The sequence below is a fragment of the Oncorhynchus masou genome, chromosome 10, assembly GCF_036934945.1.
Source record: "Oncorhynchus masou masou isolate Uvic2021 chromosome 10, UVic_Omas_1.1, whole genome shotgun sequence".
Lineage (NCBI taxonomy): Eukaryota > Metazoa > Chordata > Actinopteri > Salmoniformes > Salmonidae > Oncorhynchus > Oncorhynchus masou.
In genome coordinates this window covers 39,938,953-39,962,297 of record NC_088221.1, presented here as the reverse complement: position 1 = coordinate 39,962,297, position 23,345 = coordinate 39,938,953, and the positions used below count along the sequence as shown (strand labels likewise).

At 45.0% G+C, this 23,345-nt stretch overlaps 2 protein-coding genes across 4 annotated transcripts; one reads left to right on the top strand and one right to left on the bottom strand.

The window, feature by feature from the left end:
- Positions 1 to 246: 246 nt before the first annotated feature.
- LOC135547620 (TBCC domain-containing protein 1-like) lies at positions 247 to 5,939 on the bottom strand. Of its 3 annotated transcripts, XM_064976785.1 has the most exons (8): positions 5,403 to 5,939; positions 4,482 to 4,816; positions 4,074 to 4,229; positions 3,440 to 3,577; positions 2,938 to 3,166; positions 2,537 to 2,723; positions 1,896 to 2,399; positions 247 to 1,672 (listed from the first exon to the last, which is right to left on the bottom strand). In XM_064976785.1, the coding sequence occupies exons 2-8, from the start codon at positions 4,812 to 4,814 to the stop codon at positions 1,459 to 1,461; spliced, it is 1,761 nt and encodes a 586-aa protein (XP_064832857.1). In that variant the 5' UTR covers positions 4,815 to 4,816; positions 5,403 to 5,939; the 3' UTR covers positions 247 to 1,458. The 3 variants fall into 3 exon arrangements, with proteins under 3 accessions (XP_064832857.1, XP_064832856.1, XP_064832858.1); XM_064976784.1 differs by having other exon boundaries at positions 4,482 to 5,939; XM_064976786.1 differs by having other exon boundaries at positions 1,896 to 2,018; positions 4,482 to 5,939.
- Positions 5,940 to 6,035: 96 nt separating this feature from the next.
- LOC135547622 (dnaJ homolog subfamily B member 11-like) lies at positions 6,036 to 18,642 on the top strand. The gene is made up of 10 exons (XM_064976790.1): positions 6,036 to 6,166; positions 6,704 to 6,860; positions 7,595 to 7,692; positions 8,137 to 8,272; positions 8,780 to 8,922; positions 9,701 to 9,783; positions 9,879 to 9,936; positions 16,494 to 16,605; positions 16,874 to 17,033; positions 17,420 to 18,642. The coding sequence occupies exons 1-10, from the start codon at positions 6,093 to 6,095 to the stop codon at positions 17,482 to 17,484; spliced, it is 1,086 nt and encodes a 361-aa protein (XP_064832862.1). The 5' UTR covers positions 6,036 to 6,092; the 3' UTR covers positions 17,485 to 18,642.
- The last annotated feature ends 4,703 nt before the right edge of the window (positions 18,643 to 23,345 follow it).

Below are 23,345 nucleotides of genomic sequence, written 5' to 3'. Positions count from 1 at the left end.
AGTAGTGAACAACCACTGTATAGCCTCAAACATGGTTAAAACTATCATTTTGATCTTACAGATGGTCAGTCCTTGCCTCAGATTACCCCTTTAAAAGGTCATTGGCGTGATCTCTATACATGTTGACTGTGCTACAGCTAATTGTAATGGTGTGTGATCAGTCCAACACTATAAGTAAACATTGAGGTCGATATACAGGGTCTCTAGGAAAGTACGCTAATCATCAACAACACATAAAATGGCACGTCAAGGCAAAAAAAACTAATAGTTTATTGATGTCTAAAGAACACCTGAGAACTAACAAAATGGTGCTCTTAGAAACCATTGTAAATGAATTCCATTGTAATTGTGTAGGCAGGGAAGCATAGTGCAATTGAATTGAAAGGCAAGTCACTGAGAACTAAGCTACAGCAGTAAGGCATAACCACAATATCATCCATCCTTCTACACACTGAAGAAAAGGGAGAGGACTAACAAAGAAGGGATAGACTTAGGTTACCTAACACATCAGCATCCTCTGGCCCATGCTAGGCTAATGTTAACAGTACACAGATCTTTGCTTTAGGTCCACTGTCCCTTGACCCATATAATGGAATAGAACTGCTCCCTCAAAGGCATGTTTCTCTTCTCATTACACTAATGTGCCCTGTCATTCACCCTCTTAGAGGTGCGTGTTGTCTGAAGACGACAGGCTTCAAATACCCATCCCAGGGAAGTACTAGCCTGGTCCCACATCTGTGTGTGCTCTTGCCATCTCCATTGATCATTTTGAAACAGTAGTAAGGAGTTGACATGATAGCACAATAGATTGGCACTCAGGCTAGGAAGGTACTAAATTCATTGGAATTTGTTGAAGAGGCAGACCTTTAAATTCATTACACCCTTTCTCCTATGCTACCAGAAAAGGCATATTAAGACGTAATATCATACATACTGTACAATCACATGAATACATTCATTCATTTCTTCTACATACTGAACAAGGTCAATCTCTGGATGAACAGCACAACCTGATTCCCTATTATTTCAATAGTACAGTACCCACTGCAGAGGCACCACACTACACAGATCTAACCAGTGTGGCTAACAATAGGTACCATGGTATTGTACCCCAAGTGCTCTATGACCACTGGCTCTGTCCTGATTCTCTACCCTGCACATCCGCACCGTTGTTAAATACATGAGAGGGAGTGTACAAGTACACACTTCAGGAGAAGGGTAGAGAATCGGGACGCAACAGTCTCAGCTGGATGAAGGGGACGAGAACAGAGCCAGTCGTCTATACCAGACCACCCTCCTTCTGTAGTCTACTGATCCTCAGATCAGATCCTGCCTGGAACTGTGGACAGACAGCAGGCAAACAAAGGGATTAGAGGTGCTAGTGGCTGAGGCAAACCGCTGACTGAGGCAAAGGCAAGAGCTTTGTATGGGGATCTCCATCAACAAGAACCCAAAAAGTCAGCAAGGCAGACGCGTCTGTCCCACTTCCCGTATAGATGTCCCTTCCTGTCTGGTGTCATTGGTCCTGGCCTCCAGGCTGTCGCTGTCCGAGGGGTCCTGGGATGCGATGCAGGGGGGGATAAGGCTATCAAGCTCCTGCCTGTGTCCTGACTCCAACAGCCATTCATGGAACTTCTGCTCCACCAGGGCCTGGAACTGACGCCGCTGCTCCCTGAAAACAGAGACGCATGACTGAATAGAGGAACAAGAGAAACATTACCAGACCCCTCAGAGCTCACAACGCTGTAGAAAATCAGACATTTTAAAAGGGTTGCTTCATAATTCACATTGATAATGGAAACTGGGAAGCAGTTCATGTTTTCATTTTCTGAGTCCAGGTCAGATTTCCATTGTTAATAAATCTAGCAGTTTGGTCTTCTCTGTTAACGACTCACTTGTTCAGGTGGGCATCCTTCACCATCTTCTGCCAGTCCTGTACACTCTTCTCCCTCTCCTCATGGGCCTTCTGGTACAGCGATGGCAGCCCACCCGGCACCTCACACGTATCCCCCTCCATCCTGAAGGGCACCACAAGGGGGCAGAACTCAGCGGGTGGCAGCAGCCTGTAGGATCCAAGGTCTGGGATGGTACCCTCCACTCCCACCAGTAAGGGTTGGTCCCAGGCATTGGGCACCACAGCTAGACCCACACTGGCCATGTGATCCTCCAGGGAGGGGTAATGTGTGTGGAAGGGCCCCAGGGTGAGTGCAGTGTTCCCAGGGAGCAGTAGAGGCCGGGTGGGGGTGAGGGCATGGATGGTACAGTAGGAGGAGGACCCTATGGCTAGACGGCCAGCCACACACACCACCTTGACGTTCTCACAGCTCTGGATGTGGATACTGGTCTCGATGGGACCCAGGACTACCGTGCTGTTACGACACTTGTCCAGGCTCACTGACCTGAAACACACACCACGGGGAATGCCATCTCATCTAAGAAAAGGGATATTTCTACTGAAATGGATCTGTTTTTGTAGTTAGACGGGGCATGCTACAGCTGTAGTGTCCAGTCTGACTATGTGTAGAGAACCTCTCACCTGAGTGGAGAGAGGAGGTAGATAAAGGCGTCACTGCAGCGGTGTATTTTGACGTTAGCTCCTGCTAGCTTGTCTGAGTCCTTGGCCAGGGTCTGTCTGAACACCTGTGACATCAGCACCATCTTGCTGCCTGGGGGGGCCGTGTGGGTGTTCCGGGCGATCTTAGCTCTCTTCATAGCTCCCTCCACTAGAGGACAGGAGAACAGACAGTCACAGACAGACAGCCATGCTTCAATCCTGATAGCTCTCTACATCTCCAACAGAAAAAAGCTGAGCTAGAAAACAGTTACAAGATAACGCACTCATTTCTATAAAACATACTAGCACACCTTATTTGACTGTGCATCTAAATATAAATGAATGATCCACATTAGGGTTTACTTTGGGTGGTAGTAACCTACCTTGCTGAGCCCAGGCCAGCTTCTTCCCAGACCTCAGGCAGGTTGACATCCCAAAGGGGTTGGGGACGAGGGCCTGTCTGAGCCATGCCAGCAGGGGGTGCAGGGAGAAGGAGCGGCCAAGTTTGGAGTACCCTGCTTGGGTCTGGAGTGGGGCTCTGGAGAGCAGCTTGTGGATGGGGTGGACGTTCCGGCCGCGGGACACTGAGCCCTCCAGCAGCAGGCTGAGGCCCTGTAGAGAAAATATGTTATTGTATTGTTGTTTACTGAAAAGGCAAATTGTTGTATTGTAAAAACTGAATGAACACTGCAACATATTGGGCATGTTATGGAACCTTTCACTGTTTTATACAAGAATATATAGTTGAGGATGAGTGCATCCAAATGTCATCCTTTTCCGTATATAGTGCACTACTACAGAGCCCAGATGGCTCTGGTCAAAAGTAGTGCACTGTATAGGGAATAGGTTTCCATTTGGGATGCGAGCCATGTTCCCTTGCTTCACCTGTAGAGCCTCCAGAGAGACCTGGCTGTCCTTCACGGCTTGGCCGGACCCTGACAGCTGGCCTGGTTCTACTAGCAGCTCCAGCAGCTCACACAGGTGGGTCTGGAGGAAGGACAGATGGGCCTGGTCGTCCCAGTTCTGATCACAGCAACAGGGTGAAAAGACTGAACAATGATACAATGCATGGATATGGGAGCTAATGCAATGGGGTAGTATATTTAAGCAATGAGGCACGAGGGGGTGTGGTATATGGCCAATATACCACGGCTAAGGCTGTTCTTATGCACAACGCATCATGGAGTGCCTGGCCACAGCCCTTAGCCGTGGTATATTGGCCATACACCACAAACCCCAGAGGTGCTTTATTGCAATTATAAACTGTTTACTAACATAATTAGAGCAGTAAAAATAAATGTTTTGTCATACCCATGGTATACGGTCTGATATATTATGGCTGTCAGCCAATCAGCATTCTGGGCTCAAACCACCCAGTTTACAATAAAATGTCAGTAACTAGACCATTGGAATATGTTTTGCTTAGAGATAGGTTAAAGAGACCTAATCGTAAAAATGGATTGTGTACATTTACACTCTCAGCCTGCCGTTAAACTTGTAAGCAATATAAAGCAAGGACCTTATTTTGAGAGCTGGTCTTTGCCTCGCGGTCCGAGGAGGGGGAGCGAGAGCGGGGGCTTGGCCACTCTTCACCAATCAGAGACGTACGCAGAGACACTCGGTTCAGCTGCTGAATGTAGAGGAAGAGGAGGAACTGCAGCGTGTCCACACACAACTAGAAAAGAGAGAAGAGGAAAATACAGAGACTCTGAACACAAACCAATACTTGACATAGGTCAGTGTCACAAACAATACCTAAAGGGATAATGGACAGACTCCTGTGTCAAAGTCTGTTTAAACAAAAACAAAGTGCAGGATACAACAGGATAGATATTATTACAGTCCAACTGACAACACATCCCTGGGGGACATAGTCATACAGGTCTCTGCCCTTTCCTCATCCCTCCCTCGTGTGCTGACAGCTCACCTTGCTCCTCTGGCGGTCCAGCTCTCTGGGGGAGGAGCACTGGGACAGGTTCTCAGCCCACTCCAGCCTCTCCTCTGCAGGGTGACCAGCCAGCAGGTCAAAGGTCTCAAAGTAGAGCCAGGCCAGGTCCTCAGGGAGCTGCAGCTTGCCACAGGCAATGTGCCTCCACATGAGCCAGCCTAGCATGGGGAAGCAGCCCTCTCGCGAGCGCACGTAGGCAGCCATCTTGCGCAGGTAGTGCAGGCTGAGTTTGGTAGGGGGTGCCACCTGCAGAGCCCCCAAGAGGAAGGGCTCCATGCGAGGCCACACCGCCACACCACCACCCTGGTCCATGGCTGTTAGTGGGCCAGCAGGAGGAGGGATTGGAAGAACAAAATAACTGGGTGAAAGGTCAGACAGAGGAGTGAGCATACAGTGAGTGTGGTGAGATATCTGAGCTATGGTAGTGCATTGAATTTAGAAGGTTAGACAAGAGTTCACCCATTCATTGGTGGCTTCTGGTCTGCTGTTCTATATTGCAGTATTATTAGATAACTCGTATTTAAAAGGGCAACTAACTATCTGTATTATAAAAACTGAATTTGAACCTTATGGGCAAACAGAATATTCCCTTTATAACTAGCTAGTGCACTAACGCACTCTAAATAATGTTCTATTTTATTTATGTGACTGCTTGTTCCATTGCAAATGTCTGTGTTGTCTGACTCTGCTGTTCCTTCCTGGCTAACAGAGTGGACGCCGGGTGTTCCCATGACAACAAGTGGCCACTAGAGATGATCTGTCGGTAGCTGACAGCATTTGCTTTGTTTATTTATTATTTAGCAGGGGAACGTTAGCGAGCTAGTTAGCTAGCAACATGGCTTAGCAGCTAATACAAAGATGTCAGACTAGCAGAGACAAAACACTTGACGCGTAGTTTACCTTGGCGTGTTCAGCAAGTTTCCACTAGTCCAAGCGATTTCTGGTCCTGCCTCGAAGTTCCAGGAAAAGTAACTGGTGATCAAGCTCCCTCATAAGTAAAATTAAAGTTTAGTACCTTACAGTATTTAGCTAGCTACCTGGCTGTTGGTTATGGTTTGTTTACTATGCTGTGAATGTGATCAGCACGTAGCTAGCTACAGAACGTTCGACGTTCTTCCTATTTGGCGCCACTGCTGGTTCTCATCTCTTGCGCGCGACTACACAGAGAGACGGTCGCGCGCACAATGCACTGCCCGGTGGTGCGTCAAGTCCGACGTAAACGGAGAATATTTTTGACGGTTCTTTTTTTGTCGATATTGCTGAAAGGCACCAGGCATATTGTAATAATCCGATGCACATTCTACATTCATCCACTAGAAAATATATTGCAAAGATATTTTAAAAAGTGTACACCGGCTTTTATTGCTGTTGCTTTAAGAGCTATATATATAATTGGAAGTATATTTTCTATTGGATGCATGTAGGATGTGCCTCTGATATACACGGTGGGCGGGCGTTAGCACGAGAGGCGGGACTTCCAGACAGCTGTGGGCGGTTCTGATTTGACAGAAGGAAAAGGATCAGTGACAGAAAGGAACCCTATCGCAAACGCCGGGTTGTTCTGTTGGTTTCTTGAAGATATTGGTATCTATGGCCGTTAAAGGGATGAATCTATGCAGTATTTGCTGTCTTGCCCTTTATTTCGTTACAGCAGTGCTTGCAGGGTAAGTACTTCTATATTACCCGAACACACCGTCTCTGCAATGGTCAAACCGGTTCAAACGCGGTATCGCTAGCTGGTACACATGTTTAATTGTGATTGGTCTACGCTTCTGAAGCCCATTCTCCATGTGTAAACTAGCTAACGTTAGCTAGCTACTATTTGGAGGGGTAAATAAGCAATCTCAGCAACGTGAACAACACTGTAAATAAAGCCCTTGTTCATAGAGTAGACAACATCACCCTGCCAGATCCTTTGTTTCCAGTATCGTGAATCGTGTGTGTCTACTCGAGGGAATAACATGGAAGAGTGGGCGAACTTGCTCAACTGGCTTTGTACTCAAATGAGAGCCGTTGATATCAAACTGAATTACTCTGGACTGGGTGATGCCCATTTTGAATTATTTACTTCACAAAGATTCTTAGTCTGATAAAACCACACGTTTGTGAACCCTACTCCACTTGTCACTATCATGAAGGGAAACTATCTAAGATCCGGTAGGTAGCTAGACACCCTCTCTTATTTTCACCTCTATCTACAGGCGAGATTTCTACAAAATCTTGGGGGTGAGCAAGTCTGCATCTGTGAGGGACATCAAGAAGGCTTACAGAAAGCTGGCTCTCCAGCTGCACCCTGACAGAAACCAAGATGACCCAACTGCTGCTGACAAATTCGCAGACCTGGGGTCAGCCTATGAGGTAGGAAGTGAACCCCTGTATCACTTATCTCTACGGTAAATGTTATTTACATGGCACTTTTGTTTTACAATATGTGCTATCAATATCATGCCATGATGATCTTGTCTTGTGTAGCTTGTCTCAGAAACTATACCCATCAACATCATTGTCAGTCTCATGAAGAGATGTAAAAGAACTGAATGGCAACTGAGTGTTGAGATGATAGTACTCTATTGTTATGTATAATTTATTAACCTTTTATAACAGTAATTTGATCTGGGTGTGTAGTAATATTTGGCTTCAGCATGCTATCTCATTTTCGTTACGATCAATCGAGGCACCGAAACGAAAGTATTTTGTAAGAAACGGAAGCGACCTATTTGGTTGTTGTTGGAAACGACATAGTGATTTTGATTGGCCAAGAAGACCGTGTGGCTGCCTCTGATTGGCTCATACTGTGGTCAGTGTTCTCAACATGAAAGCACGACGTGGAGCACTCGGAGCGGCTCAGTGAAACGTTCCATGATGCTCACCTCACCAGTGTCATCATGATCACTGATAACGCGTAGATTTGAAACATCATCAAATGTCATGATTGATACATATTGCATGGTTAAGCTATTTAAGTGGGTGAAATGTGATGTTAAGAATTTGTAATTAAAGTTAATTTCATGTCGCTAATGTAAAGAAACCATGATCTCTACAGTATTTTGTGATGTAAAAAGAGTTCATCCCTGATGTTGTGCTGTTTGTAGGTGCTCTCTGATGAAGAGAAGAGAAAGCAGTATGATGCATACGGAGAGGATGGTCTGAAAGAGGGCCACCATGGTTCTCACAATGATATCTTCTCCAGGTACAGGAGGTTTACCTAATAGGTTACTATTTCAGTCCAAGTCAAGTACTGCTTGTCGCAGGAGCTTGTAATTTAACACACTTCAGCCTGGTATTAAGCATTTATTACAAAGTAAAGCCCTGGTAAGCCTGGTCTCGGAGCGACTACATAGACATATACCCACAAGTATGATGAGGATATCATTGTTAAGCACCGAGATCATATATTCTGAAACCATCATATACAGTATAGGTGCTGGTGCTCATTTTGAGTGCTCGAACTGTTTACATTTAGGTGCAGGATCTACACAATACTTTAGAGATAATATTCTGTAAGAGGAACAGGAGCTCAAGCAGTAGAACATTGAGGTGCCGGTACTCAGCTCCTGTCTATGTCAAGCACTGGCTACATTTCAAATAATGTCTCTTACCCCACTGTTGCCTCACACTCTGTTGCCTCTTCCAGTTTCTTTGGTGACTTTGGCTTCATGTTTGGAGGAAACCGGCAAGGACAGCAGGACAGGAACATCCCCAGAGGAAATGACATTGTGCTGGACCTGGAGGTCACACTCGAAGAGGTGTACTCTGGGAACTTTGTAGAGGTACACTTCAACCCTTACTGTGTTCTGTATATACTGTCCATATCCAAAATCTGTCTTGCCTACTACTTACTTAAACTACCTACTTTGCACTGTTTAGTAAAAATGTATGTAATAAGCATAAAATAACATACTAGGCTCCTCCATACTGAGAATGCGTAATCTAAAATGCGCAATTGCGTATATTCCCGTCATTCGTTAATTTTGGTACGCTGCGTAACCTTGTGTGATTTATCAGCTGTTGTCTAACGACTCTCTTCAATGGTGTGCAGTGAATTCTACTAGATATCAAGCTGAATGGAGTATGACATCCTGGCATTGAAAGCATACTGAATTTAAATAATGTCACCTACTATAGAACTTTCTATTTTCAAATATCCAAAATGCTACTATTTAGAACGCAAGTACGAGTATTCTGACATGGTCACTGTATACAATTTGTATGCTCCACCAGGCCTACCCTATTCCAACACATACGTCCTAATCTCATCACCTATATGTACATCTCAGGTTGTTCGTAACAAGCCTGTAGCCAAAGAGGCACCTGGGAAACGGAAATGCAACTGCAGACAGGAAATGAGGACGACGCAACTCGGACCCGGACGCTTCCAGATGAGCCAGGAAGTAGTGTGTGATGAGTGTCCCAATATAAAGTGAGTCACTGCTTCAGGGGTGCTGCTTTGTGGTTGACTCTGTCCTGTTCCTACCCTGTCATGTGCATGTTGGGTTGGGTGCTGTAAGCAACAACAACAACAAAAAGAATGTCTGTGCAAATGGATGTGTTTTATACCAGTGGTTCCCAACCAGGGGTACTAGGACCCTGGTGGTACTTGGTCTATCTATAGGGGGAACTAGGACCCTGGTGGTACTTGGTCTATCCATAGGGGGTACTAGGACCCTGGTGGTACTTGGTCTATCCATAGGGGGTACTAGGACCCTGGGTGTACTTGGTCTATCCATAGGGGGTACTAGGACCCTGGGTGTACTTGGTCTATCCATAGGGGGTACTAGGACCCTGGGGGTACTTGGTCTATCCATAGGGGTACTAGGACCCTGGGGGTACTTGGTCTATCCATAGGGGGTACTAGGACCCTGGGGGTACTTGGTCTATCCATAGGGGGTACTAGGACCCTGGGTGTACTTGGTCTATCCATAGGGGGTACTAGGACCCTGGTGGTACTTGGTCTATCCACAGGGGGTACTTGAGAAGACTCATGAGAACATAGGCCTACTGGTAAAATACACATGAGGGGGTACTTCAGGGGTACTCCAGGCAGAACAAAATATAGTTGGTGGTACAGTAACTGAGAAAGGTTGGGAACCTCTGTTCTATACTGTCATATTGACTGTGCATCTGGTTAAGACTGTTAACACAGGAGTCAATGGGTTCTTTCTTTATGTGATGAGGATGATAATGTTTTATGATCCCAGGCTGGTGAATGAGGAGAGAACTCTGGAGGTAGAGATTGAACAGGGAGTAAGAGATGAGATGGAGTACCCTTTCATTGGGGAAGGTAAGCTACTTACTCAACCATCAGGATAATGGGTGTAACAAAAATGTGTTTACAAGTGGTATCAGTGTCTAACTCACGACTACGTCTGTCTCAAGGCGAACCTCACATCGATGGAGAGCCAGGGGACCTACGCTTCCGCATCAAAGTTATGAAGTAAGAGCAGCATTTCCATATTTCACAAATAACATAGTGGTTCTAATCAGGCTACTATTAACTTCTATAACTTCTCTATGAGCTGTGCTTTGTTGGTATAGGACATTATGTCAACACTAATACATTAGTGTTATGTAAAGATCAGTGGAGGCTGCTGAGGGGAGGACAGCTCATAATAATGTCTGGAAGGGAGTGAATAGAACGGTATGAAACACATGTTTGATATCCTTTACTCCATTCCATCTATTAAACTCCATCCAGGCCATTATTATGAGCCGTCCTCCCCTCTGCAGCCTCCACTGGTAAAGATTTTTGGAATGTTCCCTACTTGCATTCACCGCTGTCTATGCAACTCAAACCTTGTATCTAAACTCAGCAAAAAAAGAAACGTCCTCTCACTGTCAAGTGCATTTATTTTCAGCAAACTTAACATGTGTAAATATTTGTATGAACATAAGATTCAACAACTGAGACATAAACTGAACAAGTTCCACAGACATGTGACTAACAGAAATGGAATAATGTGTCCCCGAACAAAGGGGGGGGTCAAAATCAAAAGTAACAGTCAGTAGCTGGTGTGGCCAATAGCTGCATTAAGTACTGCAGTGCATCTCTTCCTCATGGACTGCACCAGATTTGCCAGTTGTTGCTGTGAGATGCTACCCCACTCTTCCACCAAGGTACCTGCAAGTTCCCAGACATTTCTGGGGGGAATGGCCCTAGCCCTCATCCTCCGATCCAACCAGTCCCCGACGAGCTCAATGGGATTGAGATCCGGGCTCTTCGCTGGCCATGGCAGAACACTGACATTCCTGTCTTGCAGGAAATCACACACAGAATGAGCAATATGGCTGATGGCATTGTCATGCTGGAGGGTCATGTCTGGACGAGCCTGCAGGAAGGGTACCACATGAGGGAGGAGGATGTCTTCCCTGTAATGCACAGTGTTGAGATTGCCTGCAATGACAAGAAGCTCAGTCCGATGATACTGTGACACACCGCACCAGACCATGACAGACCCTCCACCTCCAAATCGATCCTGCTCAAGAGTACAGACCTTGGTGTAACGCTCATTCCTTCTACGATAAACGCAAATCCGACCATCACCCCTGGTGAGTCAACCGCGACTCGTCAGTGAAGAGCACTTTTTGCCAGTCCTGCCTGGTCCAGCGATGGTGGGTTTGTGCCCATAGGCAACGTTGTTACCTGTGATGTCTGGTGAGGACCTGCTTTACAACAGGCCTACAAGCCCTCAGTCCAGCCTCACTCAGCTTATTGCGTACAGTCTGAGCACTGATGGAGGGATTGTGCGTTCCTGGTGTAACCCGGGTAGTTGTTGTTGCCATCCTGTACCTGTCTTGCAGGTGTGATGTTCGGATGTACCGATCCTGTGCAGGTGTTGTTACACGTGGTCTGTCACTGCGAGGACGATCAGCTGTCCGCCATCTCCCTGTAGCTCTGTCTTAGGCGTCTCAAAGTATGGACATTGCAATTTATTGCCCTGACCACATCTGCAGTCCTCATGTCTCCTTGCAGCATGCCTAAGGAACGTTCACGCAGATGACCAGGGACCCTGGGCATCTTTCTTTTGGTGTTTTTCAGAGTCAGTAGAAAGGTCTCTTTAGTGTCTTAAGTTTTCATAACTGTGACCTTAATTGCCTACCATCTGTAAGCTGTTAGTGTCTTAACGACCGTTCCACAGGTGCATGTTCATTAATTGTTTATGGTTCATTGAACAAGCATTGGGAAACAGTGTTTAAAACCTGTTATGGCTAAGCGTGCCTCAAGCGACCCACCTTGACAACATCCGTTGAAATTGCAGAGCTCCAAATTCAAATGACAGAAATCGTCATATTAAACTTTCATGAAAATTTACAAGTGTCATACATCATTTAAAAGATAAACTTCTTGTTAATCCAGCCGCGTTGTCAGATTTCAAAAAGGCTTTACGGCAAAAGCACACCATGTGATTATCTGAGGAAAGCGACCCGCATACAAAAGCATGAAAAACATCCAGCCAAGCAGATGCACCACGAAAGTCAGAAATAGCAATAATATAAATCCCTTACCTTTGAAGATCTTCATCTGGTTGCAATCACATAACAAATGGTCCTTTTGTTCGATAAAGTCCTTCTTTATATCCCCAAAAAGTTTATTTGGCGCGCTTCATTCAATCATCCACCGGTTTCCCTTCGTTCAAAATGCTAACAAAATTAATCCCAAATTTTACCAATAAACTTGGTCCAAACATATCAAACAACTTTCCTAATCAATCCTCAGGTACCCTAATATGTAAATAAACAATAACGTTTAAGACGGAAAATTGTATATTCAATACCGGAGATAAATAACCAAGTGCGTGCCCTCACCGGAGTGCGTCACAATCATTTTCTAAGCAAGCAGATTCATCACCAAAGTCAGAAATAGCTATAAAATAAATTGCTTATCTTTGAAGATCTTCATCTTTTTGCAATCCCAAATGTCCCAGCTACACAATGAAAGTTCTTTATATCCCAGAAATGTCCGTTTTTATTTGGCGCGTTTGATTCAGAAATCCACCTGTTCCAACATGCCTACAAAGGAATGTAAAAAGTAACCTGTAAACTTGTCCAAACATTTCAAACAACATTTGTTATCCAACCTTCAGTATCCTAATATGTAAATAATCAATCAAATTTAAGATGGAATAAACTGTTTCCAATACCGGAGAAAAACAACAACGCAGTCATTCACGCGGACCAATAGACTATAGAGTCCTTCTGAGTGACACTTAAAGAATACGACTACTTCTTCATTTAAAAAAAGCATTGAACAATTTCTAAAGACTGTTGACATTTAGTGGGAACTGCCATAGGAACTGCAGTCTGGGTCCTAGAAATGTGGGTTTCCCAAGAATTGGAATATCCAATGACCTAAATTTTTCCCTGGATGGATTGTCCTTGGGGTTTTTCCTGCCAAATCTGTATTTTATACTCAGACGTTATTTTAACAGTTTTTTTACTTTAGTGTTTTCAGTTTTACTTTAGAGTGTTTCTATCCAATACTACCATGCATATCCTAGCTTCTGGGCCTGAGTAACAGGCAGTGTACTTTGGGCACATCAGTCATCCAGACTTCCAAATACTGCCCCCTATCCCTAAAAAGTTAAACCCTTTACAATGAAGATCTGTGATGTTATTTGGATTTTTACGAATTATCTTTGAAAGACAGGGTCTTTGCAAAGGATGTTTCTTTTTTTGTGAAGTTTATATGCTTGCTAAATGCAAATATGTTCTCACTCTGTTAGGTAGCCTGTCTCTCTCCTATTATATAAGATGTAGGTTGTCAGTTGTGAAAGCTGTTTTGTGTTGTTTATGTGACTCAAACCTTCTGTCCACTACAGGCTTTATTCTTTCCCTCTCCCTGTTAGCGAACTTGATACACCGGTGTCTATTTAAGTGATAATGCCAGAGAAGCCGGTGTTTGGAGGATACAGTTGAAGTTGGAAGTTTCATACACCTTAGCCAAATACATTTAAACTCAGTTGTTCACAATTCCTGACATTTAATCCTAGTAAAAATTCCCTGTCTTAGGTCTGTTAGGATCACCACTTTATTTTAAGAATTTGAAATGTCAGAATAATAGTAGAGAGAATGATTTATTTCAGCTTGTATTTCTTTCATCACATTCCCAGTGGGTCAGAAGTTTACATACTCAATTAGTATTTGGTAGCATTGCCTTTAAATGGTTTAACTTGGGTCAAATGTTTCAGGTAGCCTTCCACAAGCTTTTCACAATAAGTTGTGTGCATTTTGGCCCATTCCTCCTAACAGAGCTGGTGTAACTGAGTCAGGTTTGTAGGCTTCCTTGCTCGCACATGCTTTTTCAGTTCTGCCCACAAATTGTCAATAGGATTGAGGTCAGGGCTTTGTGATGGCCACTCCAATACCCTGAATTTGTTGTCCTTATGCCACTTTGCCACAACTTTGGAAGTATGCTTGGGGTCATTGTCCATTTGGAAGACCCATTTGCAACCAAGCTTTAACTTCCTGACTGTTGTCTTGAGATGTTGCTTCAATATATCCACATAATTTTCCTACCTCATGATGCCATCTATTTTGTGAAGTGCACCAGTCCCTCCTGCAGCAAAGCACCCCCACAACATGATGCTGCTAACACCGTGCTTCACGGTTGGGATGGAGTTCTTCGGCTTGCAAGCCTCCCCCTTTTTCCTCCAAACATAATGATGTTCACTAAGGCCAAACAGTTCTATTTTTGTTTCATTAGACCAGAGGACATTTTTCCAAAAAGTACGGTCTTTGTCCCCATGTGCAGTTGCAAACCGTAGTCTGTATTTTTTTATGCCGTTTTTTTTCCCTTGCTGAGCTGCCTTTCAGGTTATGTCGATACAGGACTAGTTTTACTGTGGATATAGATACTTTTGTACCTGTTTCCTCCAGCATCTTCACAAGGTCCTTTGCTGTTGTTCTGGGATTGATTTGCACTTTTCGCACCAAAGTACTTTCATCTGTAGGAGACAGAACGTGTCTCCTTCCTGAGCGGTATGACGGCTGCATGGTCCCATGGTGTTTATACTTGCTTACTATTGTTTATACAGATAAATGTGGTACCTTCAGGTGTTTGGAAATTGCTCCCAAGGTTGAACCAGACTTGTGGAGGTCTACAATTGTTTTTCTGAGGTCTTGGCTGATTTCTGTTGATTCCCCCCCCTCACCCCTATGATGTCAAGCAAAGAAGCACTGAGTTTGAAGGTAGGCCTTGAAATACATCCACAGGTACACCTCCAATTGACTCAAATGATGTCAAATAGCCTATCAGAAGCTTCTAAATTTAGTAAGCTGTTTAAAGGCACAGTCAATTTGGTGTATGTAAACTTCTGACCCACTAGAATTGTGATACAGTGAAATAATCTGTCTGTAAACAATTGTTGGAACAATTACTTGTGTCATGCACAAAGTAGATGTCTTAACCAACTTGCCAAAACTATAGTTTGTTAACAAGGAATTTGTGGAGTGGATGAATAACGAGTTTAAATGACTCCAACCTAAGTGTATGTAAACTTCCGACTTCAACTGTATATTTGGCATGGGTGTTGTTCGTCGAGGGCCAGCAAACCGTGCCAATATATCCTCAACACCAGCGTCGATGGCATTATCACTTTTATACAACAGGTTACCAACATAAAAAATATTTATTGACATATTTTAATTGAAAGCATTATTTTGATGCATTTTTTTCATGCTATTTAATCCTTCCACAAGATATTGTCCCGAAACAAATCTCGGGTTGCTACCCAAACTGGATGGTCGTTCGTTGTATTGGTTCGGTTGCCAGAGACGCGACTCAGTCGTTCAGTCTTTTTGTTCTGTATCTATCGATGCTACAGTCGTTCGTTGTAAATGTTCCATTGTCATACTAGCTGGCAACATTCTTATCCCTTACTTGCTGGCTAGCCAACTACGGCTAACATATTCCTGTCAAACAGTGCAGAAAGAATAACAAAAGGAGCTTCATTTGTTTAAGCTGTTTTCTCGTGACTTTTATTTGGGTACATCCATAACAATTAGCTAATGAGGCACGATTTGACCTGGCATAGAAAATGTGCTCTATTGTCAGGACACTGTTGTTCAGAGGACCTAGCCAACAACACAGCTAACACAATCACCACAAACTGAAGCTGGAAAGACTGCAAACTAGCTACATTTCATTTAAACTTTTCAATTGACCTTTTCTTTTGTATATCCATAAAAAATGATGCGAGCTGATTCATCATTTCGACTGGCTGAGAAACGCTGCCTGCCTCCCTCTCTCGTCCCGACTGCCGACCCCTACACGTTCATTACTATGGGACAGTTGGAGATCTGAATACTAAAACAATGTTGCAAATGTCGGAGGGACAGACAGTAACACGGAACCCAAACCGGCTGCGCGCCATCATGCATACATGTATTTTTTGTCCCCCCACACCAAACGCGATCACGACACGCAGGTTAAAATATCAAAACATCAAAACAAACACTGAACCAATTATATTAATTTGGGGACAAGTCGAAAAGCATTAAACATTTATGGCAATTTAGCTAGTTAACTTGCACTTGCTAGCTAATTTGTCCTATTTAGCTAGTTTGGTGTTTCTAGCTAACTTGTCCTGGGATATAAAGTTATTTTACCTGAAATGCACAAGGTCCTCTACTCCAACAATTAATCCACACATAATCATTTCCAGGCTTTTCTTCTCTTGACTTTATATTGCGATTGGCAACTTTCATAAATTACTTGCATTACCGCCACCAATATTTCTTTCTGCTCTAATTATGTTATTAACCAGTTTATAATAGCGGTAAGGCACTTCGGGGGGTTTGTGATATATAGCCAATATACCACGGCTAAGGGCTGTATCCAGGCACTCCGTGTTGCGTCGTGCTTAAGAATAGCCCTTAGCCGTGCTATATTGACCATATACCACCCCCCGGGCCTTTTATTGGTTAACTAACATCTTGTCAATTGTGGAAGCTGTTTTGTGGAAGAGTGATTTACTAATGTATGTGTACTGACAGACATCCAGTGTTTGAGCGGCGAGGAGATGACCTGTACACTAACGTCACCATCTCCCTGGTGGAGGCTCTGGTTGGCTTTGAGATGGACATCACACACCTGGACGGCCATAAGGTAACTATGGACGAATGAAGCTAAGAAATACATGCATACACTTTTACTGCCATGTACTGAAATGTTTTGGGGAGGGGAGCTTGTCTTGAGCCATCATTGCCCCATTCTCAAAAAGCACACAAAAAGATTGGGTTGAAAAGCAAAAAATCTGCTTTTTTAAAGAAGTCCTTGTAGAAAAAGTATTTATTCATAATAATAATAATAAAGTGTATTCTAAAAGGTATTCTAAGGAATCAGTGACACACTTTGACTGCTCCTCTGACTACAGGTCCACATTGTGAGGGACAAGATCACTAAGCCTGGTGCTCGGGTGTGGAAGAAAGGAGAAGGCCTGCCCAACTTCGACAACAACAACATTCGTGGCTCTCTCATTGTCTCCTTCGACGTAGAGTTCCCAGAGACACAGCTGAATGACAATCAGAAAGAGGGTAAGGAGGAGGCCGATAAAGATGGGTGGGGGGGATGTGACTTGTAATGTATTTTCTCATGAGTTTGAGTTAATTAATGGTGCCAGGAGAAAGTAGGCTGCATGTTATATATCAGCTGATACATACGAGGTATGGGTATTGTTGATGCATATTAAGACTCAGAGGCAAAGGACATGCCCGTAGAACAGCCCCCCCCCCAAAAAAAACAAAAAACAAACAAACTGTAAACAACACATATACATCTCAATAAACCGTCTTCGTATTGCTGACTTTACACCACTGACAGGGAGACAATAAAGGTACACATTAACTTCTCAGATATGGAAAAAATGTAATAATGATCATAATGGATAGTCATTTACAATTGGGGGTTACTTTTGTTCCAGGTGTGAGGGCGATTCTGAAGCAGGCATCGGTACAGAAGGTTTACAACGGACTACAGGGATACTGACACACCAACAGACAGAATCTGGACTGAGTTCTGTGCTACAAAACACACAAAGGAACAAGCACAGGGGTGTATTTATTTTCAGATTGTTCTCAGGATGGGTTGACTTGATTTGTTTTATTTTTTAATATTCTACATTCTGAAGGTGACTTGACATTGTCTTTCTTTTAAAGAAGTTATATTTCACATTGACGGGGTGAAACTACACCGTATTTATAGTTTTAATTTTCTTGCCCTCGTCCCAATTTTTTTACTACCACCATTTCTTTGTCACTCATTTTACTTTGTCTTTTTTAATTCACCTTCAATTTCAACTACTGTCATCCAATGTGAACCACTATCACAGACATGTTTGATTATCAAAGCCCACTATCTGATGTTAAACCTTTATCACACCTGACGGGGCACTAAAAGAGGAGCTGGACTGAGGCAAAGGACTCTGAAATCAAAGGACCATCTCATGGACCTCAGCAAGACTGGAATACTATTCGCCTCCCTGTTGTTCTGATAACGTCTACAGATGTAATACTGTCCTATTTAGGGGATTTCATCTTGAGTCATTTTTGACTCCTGACACGTTCAACAATTCTGTCATTTATGGTTTTTCGGTCATATGTTTTCAGTAATATCTCAAAACGCTTTGTAAATAGGAAAGAAACTACATATTGTTATTTTTGTTGTTGCTTTTGTTGAGTTGGATCATATCTTTAGATGTCTTCTTTGGGGGCAATGTCTTGAGTGTTATGTCTGTTGAAAGAGAGGCCACAGAGAATGGACCTGTTGAGCTGCCTTGCATAACCTCGTCATCAGGGTAGGATTTTACCATGGAGAGACACTCTGGCTCCACCCACCACTATCCACACCTCTTGCGCCTCCTTTCAGCCTGTCTGCGTCCCAAATGACACCCTATTAACACCCTAATGACACCCCACCTGTCCGGTCTGACCTGACCGGTCCCCATGGGGCTCTAACCGGTCCCCAAGGGGCTCTTTTCAAAAGTAGGACACTAGATGGGGAATAAGGTTTCATGTCAGACACAGACCTAGGTTCTCTGGACTACTCTTCCTGGTGGGATGGGGCTACTATTTTCCAGAGTGCTACAGTACAGGAGGGAGAAGTGTACTTTCAGCTGAGAGTTCAATTAAAAGTTTATATAAATAATGACTCAAGGATTATTTTAGTGTGTCAATTTAAGGATGTGAGCTATGTCTCCAGTATGTCTGTCAGTCACTATGTACATGGAGACCACAGGAGGTTGGCACCTTAATTGGGGAGAACAGGCTGGTGGTAATGCCTGGAGAGGACTGGTATCAAACACAAGGGTTCCAGGTGTTCGATGCCATTCCATTTGTGCCGTTTCAGACATTATGTGCCATCCTCCCCTTAGAAGCCTGCTGTGGTAAAGACGAGCTCACCAGGAGAGGGCCCGGCATGTCGCCAGGAGAGGGCCCGGCATGTCGCCAGGAGAGGGCCGATATACCACTAGAAGAGGGCCCAACATATTACCAGTAAAGGGCCCAATTAGCAGCATGTAGCCAAGTGGTTAGAGCGTTGTGCCAGTAACCAAACGGTTGCTGGATGGAATCCCCAAGCTGACAAGGTAAAAATCTGTTGTTCTCTCTGAGCAAGGCAGTTAACCCACTATTTCCTGGGAGCCGAACACGTGGGTGTCGATTATGGCAGCCCCCCTTCACCTCTGAATCAGAGGGGTTGGGTTAAATGCGGAAGACACATATCAGTTGAATATATTCAGTTGTACAACTGACTAGGTATCGCCATTTCCAATATGTTACCAGTAGAGGGCGGTGAGTGTGCAGGGAATGTGAAGCAGCCAAGGAAGCCTGCTGCTACCACTCCTTGAGGAATCATTGGTCCACTATATCCAGGACTCAGGACCTCACATAGCTCTTGGTTATATAATTGCATTCACATGATTGTTATGGCTTTATAGATTGATTGTTAGTGATCTATGAATGTTGTTGATGGGCAGGTCCTTATCTCCCGCATTTGTTCTGGTTTTACTTCTGTAATTGGCTGACTTTATTGGTCAGATTATAGGAATGTGGTGTCTCTAATCATGTGCTTGAATGAGAGGATCAGGCAGTGTGTGTGAGAGTCTATCAGACTGTGTATCGTACTGTGTGTGTGCGTGTGTATTTGGTCCGTAGGACGCTGTTAACCCCTTGTACCCACACCTCCATTCTATCTGACCTCTTTGTGACCCAGCTGGTTCAACTTATTCTGTAACATTGTCTGTCACCGACTAAGGTTACGTCCCAAATGGTACCCTATTCCCTATATAGTGCACTACTATAGACCAGGGCCTATAGTGCTCTTCCCTATATAGTGCACTACTATAGAACAGGGCCCCATAGTGCTCTGGTCAAAATGTATGCCCTACATATAAGGAACAGAGTGCCTTTTGGGATGCAAAGTCAATCTCAACTTTGTCCCCAGATGAGATCTACCCATCCCTCCTCCTCCACCCCTCTACCTCGCGTGTGGGAGGGACAGTGGGCGGAAGGTTGTCTGGGAGTCTGTCTGGTTGGGTGCAGCAGGGGATGTCCACATGACTCAGTTCAGTATGGGGATTTTATAGTGTGGTGACAAGCGCATCTGCCCACCAGCATGCATGTGTCTGTGTGTCTATTTATCTGCATTTGTGTGTGTGTGTGCGTGCGTGCGTGCGTGCGTGCGTGCGTGCGTGTGTGTGTGCGTGCGTGCGTGTGTGTGCGTGTGTGTGTGTGTGTGCGTGTGCGTGTGTGTGTGTGTGTGTGTGTGTGCGTGTGTGTGCGTGCGTGCGCGTGCGTGTGTGTGCGTGTGTGTGTGTGTGTGTGTGTGCGTGCGTGCGTGCGTGCGTGTGTGTGTGCGTGCGTGCGCGTGTGCGTGTGTGTGTGTGCGTGCGTGCGTGTGTGTGCGTGCGTGTGTGTGTGTGTGCGTGCGTGCGTGTGTGTGAGAATACATGGGAGGTCTTCCTGCGTCTGGGAGGTGCTTTCCCAAAACGGATTACCTCATACATCTCTAATATCTGACAGTAAATCAGGTTTATTATGCAGATATTGCATTTCTTTATTTTCTCCCATTACAATGATGGCTTTCTGTCCAAACTGCACACAACTGTGTGAATCTGTGTGCAGTCTGTGTGTATGATGAGCCCCCACAGAGATAGCCCTGTGGTATTGGGAATCTCCTCCACAGCCAACCACACACATCCTTTAGTCATTATCAATCTGGATGAGACCCAACAAGCAGGGTTGGTTGGTGATTAGGATGTATAAAGACTCTGTTTAACCTCTAATTAGCACAACATACAGCTCTCTCTATGTCATGCTGCATAGCCGTCTATTTTAGAAATGGCTCTGGCTGCATAGGGAGATTCCCAACCGAGTCCATGTATCTTCACCTATAGTTACTGGCAGTGATAAATCACAGATGCTTTCAGACCTCAAATGTAGTCTATTGGTGAGACGAGTATAAGTCCCGCAAAGTTTTATAGGTCCAGCTGCATAAATTGGCCTGGAATCCAAATGAATGAGAAAGATTGCCACTGTCTACTTTAATAATTTTAGATGGTAACAATCTTTCCCATTCATTTAGGAATGGTCCTTACTTTTTGTTGGGTTGGCGCCGTGGCGGAGATCTTTGTGGGATATACTCAGCCTTGTCTCAAGATGGCAAGTTGGTGGTTGAAGATATCCCTCTAGTGGTGTGGGGGCTGTGCTTTGGCAAAGTGGGTGGGGTTATATCCTTCCTGTTTGGCCCTGTGTCCGGGGGTGTCCTCGGATGGGGCCACAGTGTCTCCTGACCCCTCCTGTCTCAGCCTCCAGTATTTATGCTGTCGTAGTTTATGTGTCGGGGGGCTAGGGTCAGTTTGTTATATCTGGAGTACTTCTCCTGTCCTATTTGGTGTCGTGTGTGAATTTAAGTGTGCTCTCTCTAATTCTCTTTCTCTCTTTCTTTCTCTCTCTCGGAGGACCTGAGCCCTTGGACCATGCCTTAGGACTACCTGACATGATGACTCCTTGCTGACCCCAGTACACCTGGCTGTGCTGCTGCTCCAGTTTCGACTGTTCTGCCTTATTATTATTGGACCATGCTGGTCATTTATGAACATTTGAACATCTTGGCCATGTTCTGTTATAATCTCCACCCGGCACAGCCAGAAGAGGACTGGCCACCCCACATAGCCTGGTTCCTCTCTAGGGTTCTTCCTAGGTTTTGGCCTTTCCAGGGAGTTTTTCCTAGCCACCGTGCTTCTACACCTGCACTGCTTGGGGTTTTTAGGCTGGGTTTCTGTACAGCACTTTGAGATATCAGCTGATGTACGAAGGGCTATATAAATAAATTTGATTTGATTCCGTGATCCTTGGGACGTATCCTATCCCATTGAAGTTTAAATGTAAAATGGTTAAGGATAGGTAAGTGTGATGGTTAAGGTCAGGGTTTAGTGTAGGTTCATCCCAAGGATCATAGAAAGCGCCATTTAGGGAATCTGGATTGACAAACTTTGATTTTGAAATGATGAACTACCCCTCTAAGGCACAATAAGGCAGCATTGCCTGTATGATGGGCTGACATTGCCTGTATGATGGGCTGACATTGCCTGTATGATGGGCTGACATTGCCTGTATGATGGGCTGACATTGCCTGTATGATGGGCTGAAAGACCTCCCCTGCAGCCCCCCAGGGGACCTCAGTCAGTCCAAGAACACTTCAGAGCTCCGTGGGACCCGGTTGTGAGTAGAGCGTAGGTGCACTTGACCCAGAACAATGACACTCTTTAAGTGTTAAGTGGACCACGTGATGTGATGTCTAATTGTACAATCTGCCAGCCAGGGAAGGGAAGTGGCTGAGGGAGAGAGAGAGAGAGAGGAGGGAGAGGAGAGAGAGAGAGGAGGGAGAGGAGAGAGAGAGGAGGGAGAAGAGAGAGAGAGAGGAGAGAGAGAGAGAGAGAGAGAGAGAGAGAGAGGAGAGGAGCGAGAGAGAGAGGGAGAGAGAGGGGAGAGCGAGAGAGAGAGAGGGAGGGAGGAGAGAGAGAGAGAGGAGAGAGAGAGGAGGGAGGGAGAGCGAGAGAGGGAGGGAGGAGAGAGCGAGAGAGAGAGGAGGAGGAGGGAGAGGGGAGAGAGAGAGAGGAGGAGGAGGAGAGAGGGAGGGAGAGGAGAGAGAGAGAGAGGAGGGAGGGAGAGAGGGAGGGGAGGGAGAGAGAGAAGAGAGGGAGAGAGGAGGGAGGGAGAGGGAGAGGAGGGAGAGAAGAGGGGAGAGGGAGAGAGGGAGAGGAGAGGAGAGGAGAGAGGGGAGAGGAGAGGGGAGGGAGGAGGGAGGAGGCAGGGAGGGAGAGGAGGGAGTTAGGGGAGAGGAGAGGAGAGGGAGGGAGAGAGAGAGAGAGAGAGAGAGAGGGAGGGAGGGAGAGGAGAGAGAGTGTGTGTATGAGAATGTGTTGGGAAGGGGCGGGGTCAGTGTGTGTGTGTGTGTGTGTGTGTGTGTGTGTGGGGGGGGGGGGGAGGCGGAGGAGTCTGTCAGAGTTTGTCTTTTTCAAAAATAATGTAAGTGTGCTTTAACACACAGCCTTTATCTTTAATTAAACAACACGTCCAAACTTTAGACTGATGCAAACGTTCAGAATGTCCAGCTTTCTGTGTTACTAAAATTCAATCAATTGTCACAGGGAATATTTCTGAGATAGTATGCCTGAAACCCCACGGAGCAGGGACGAGTTCAACAACACACAACACGCCATCTGTTTCATCCCTGTGTGGTTATCAATGCAGCACCAACATGTGTCTCAGAAGGGAGGAACGAGCAAGAGAAAAAAGAGCACCCCGAAAAAGAAATGGTAACGGACAAAGCCTACAATTTGTGGCTGA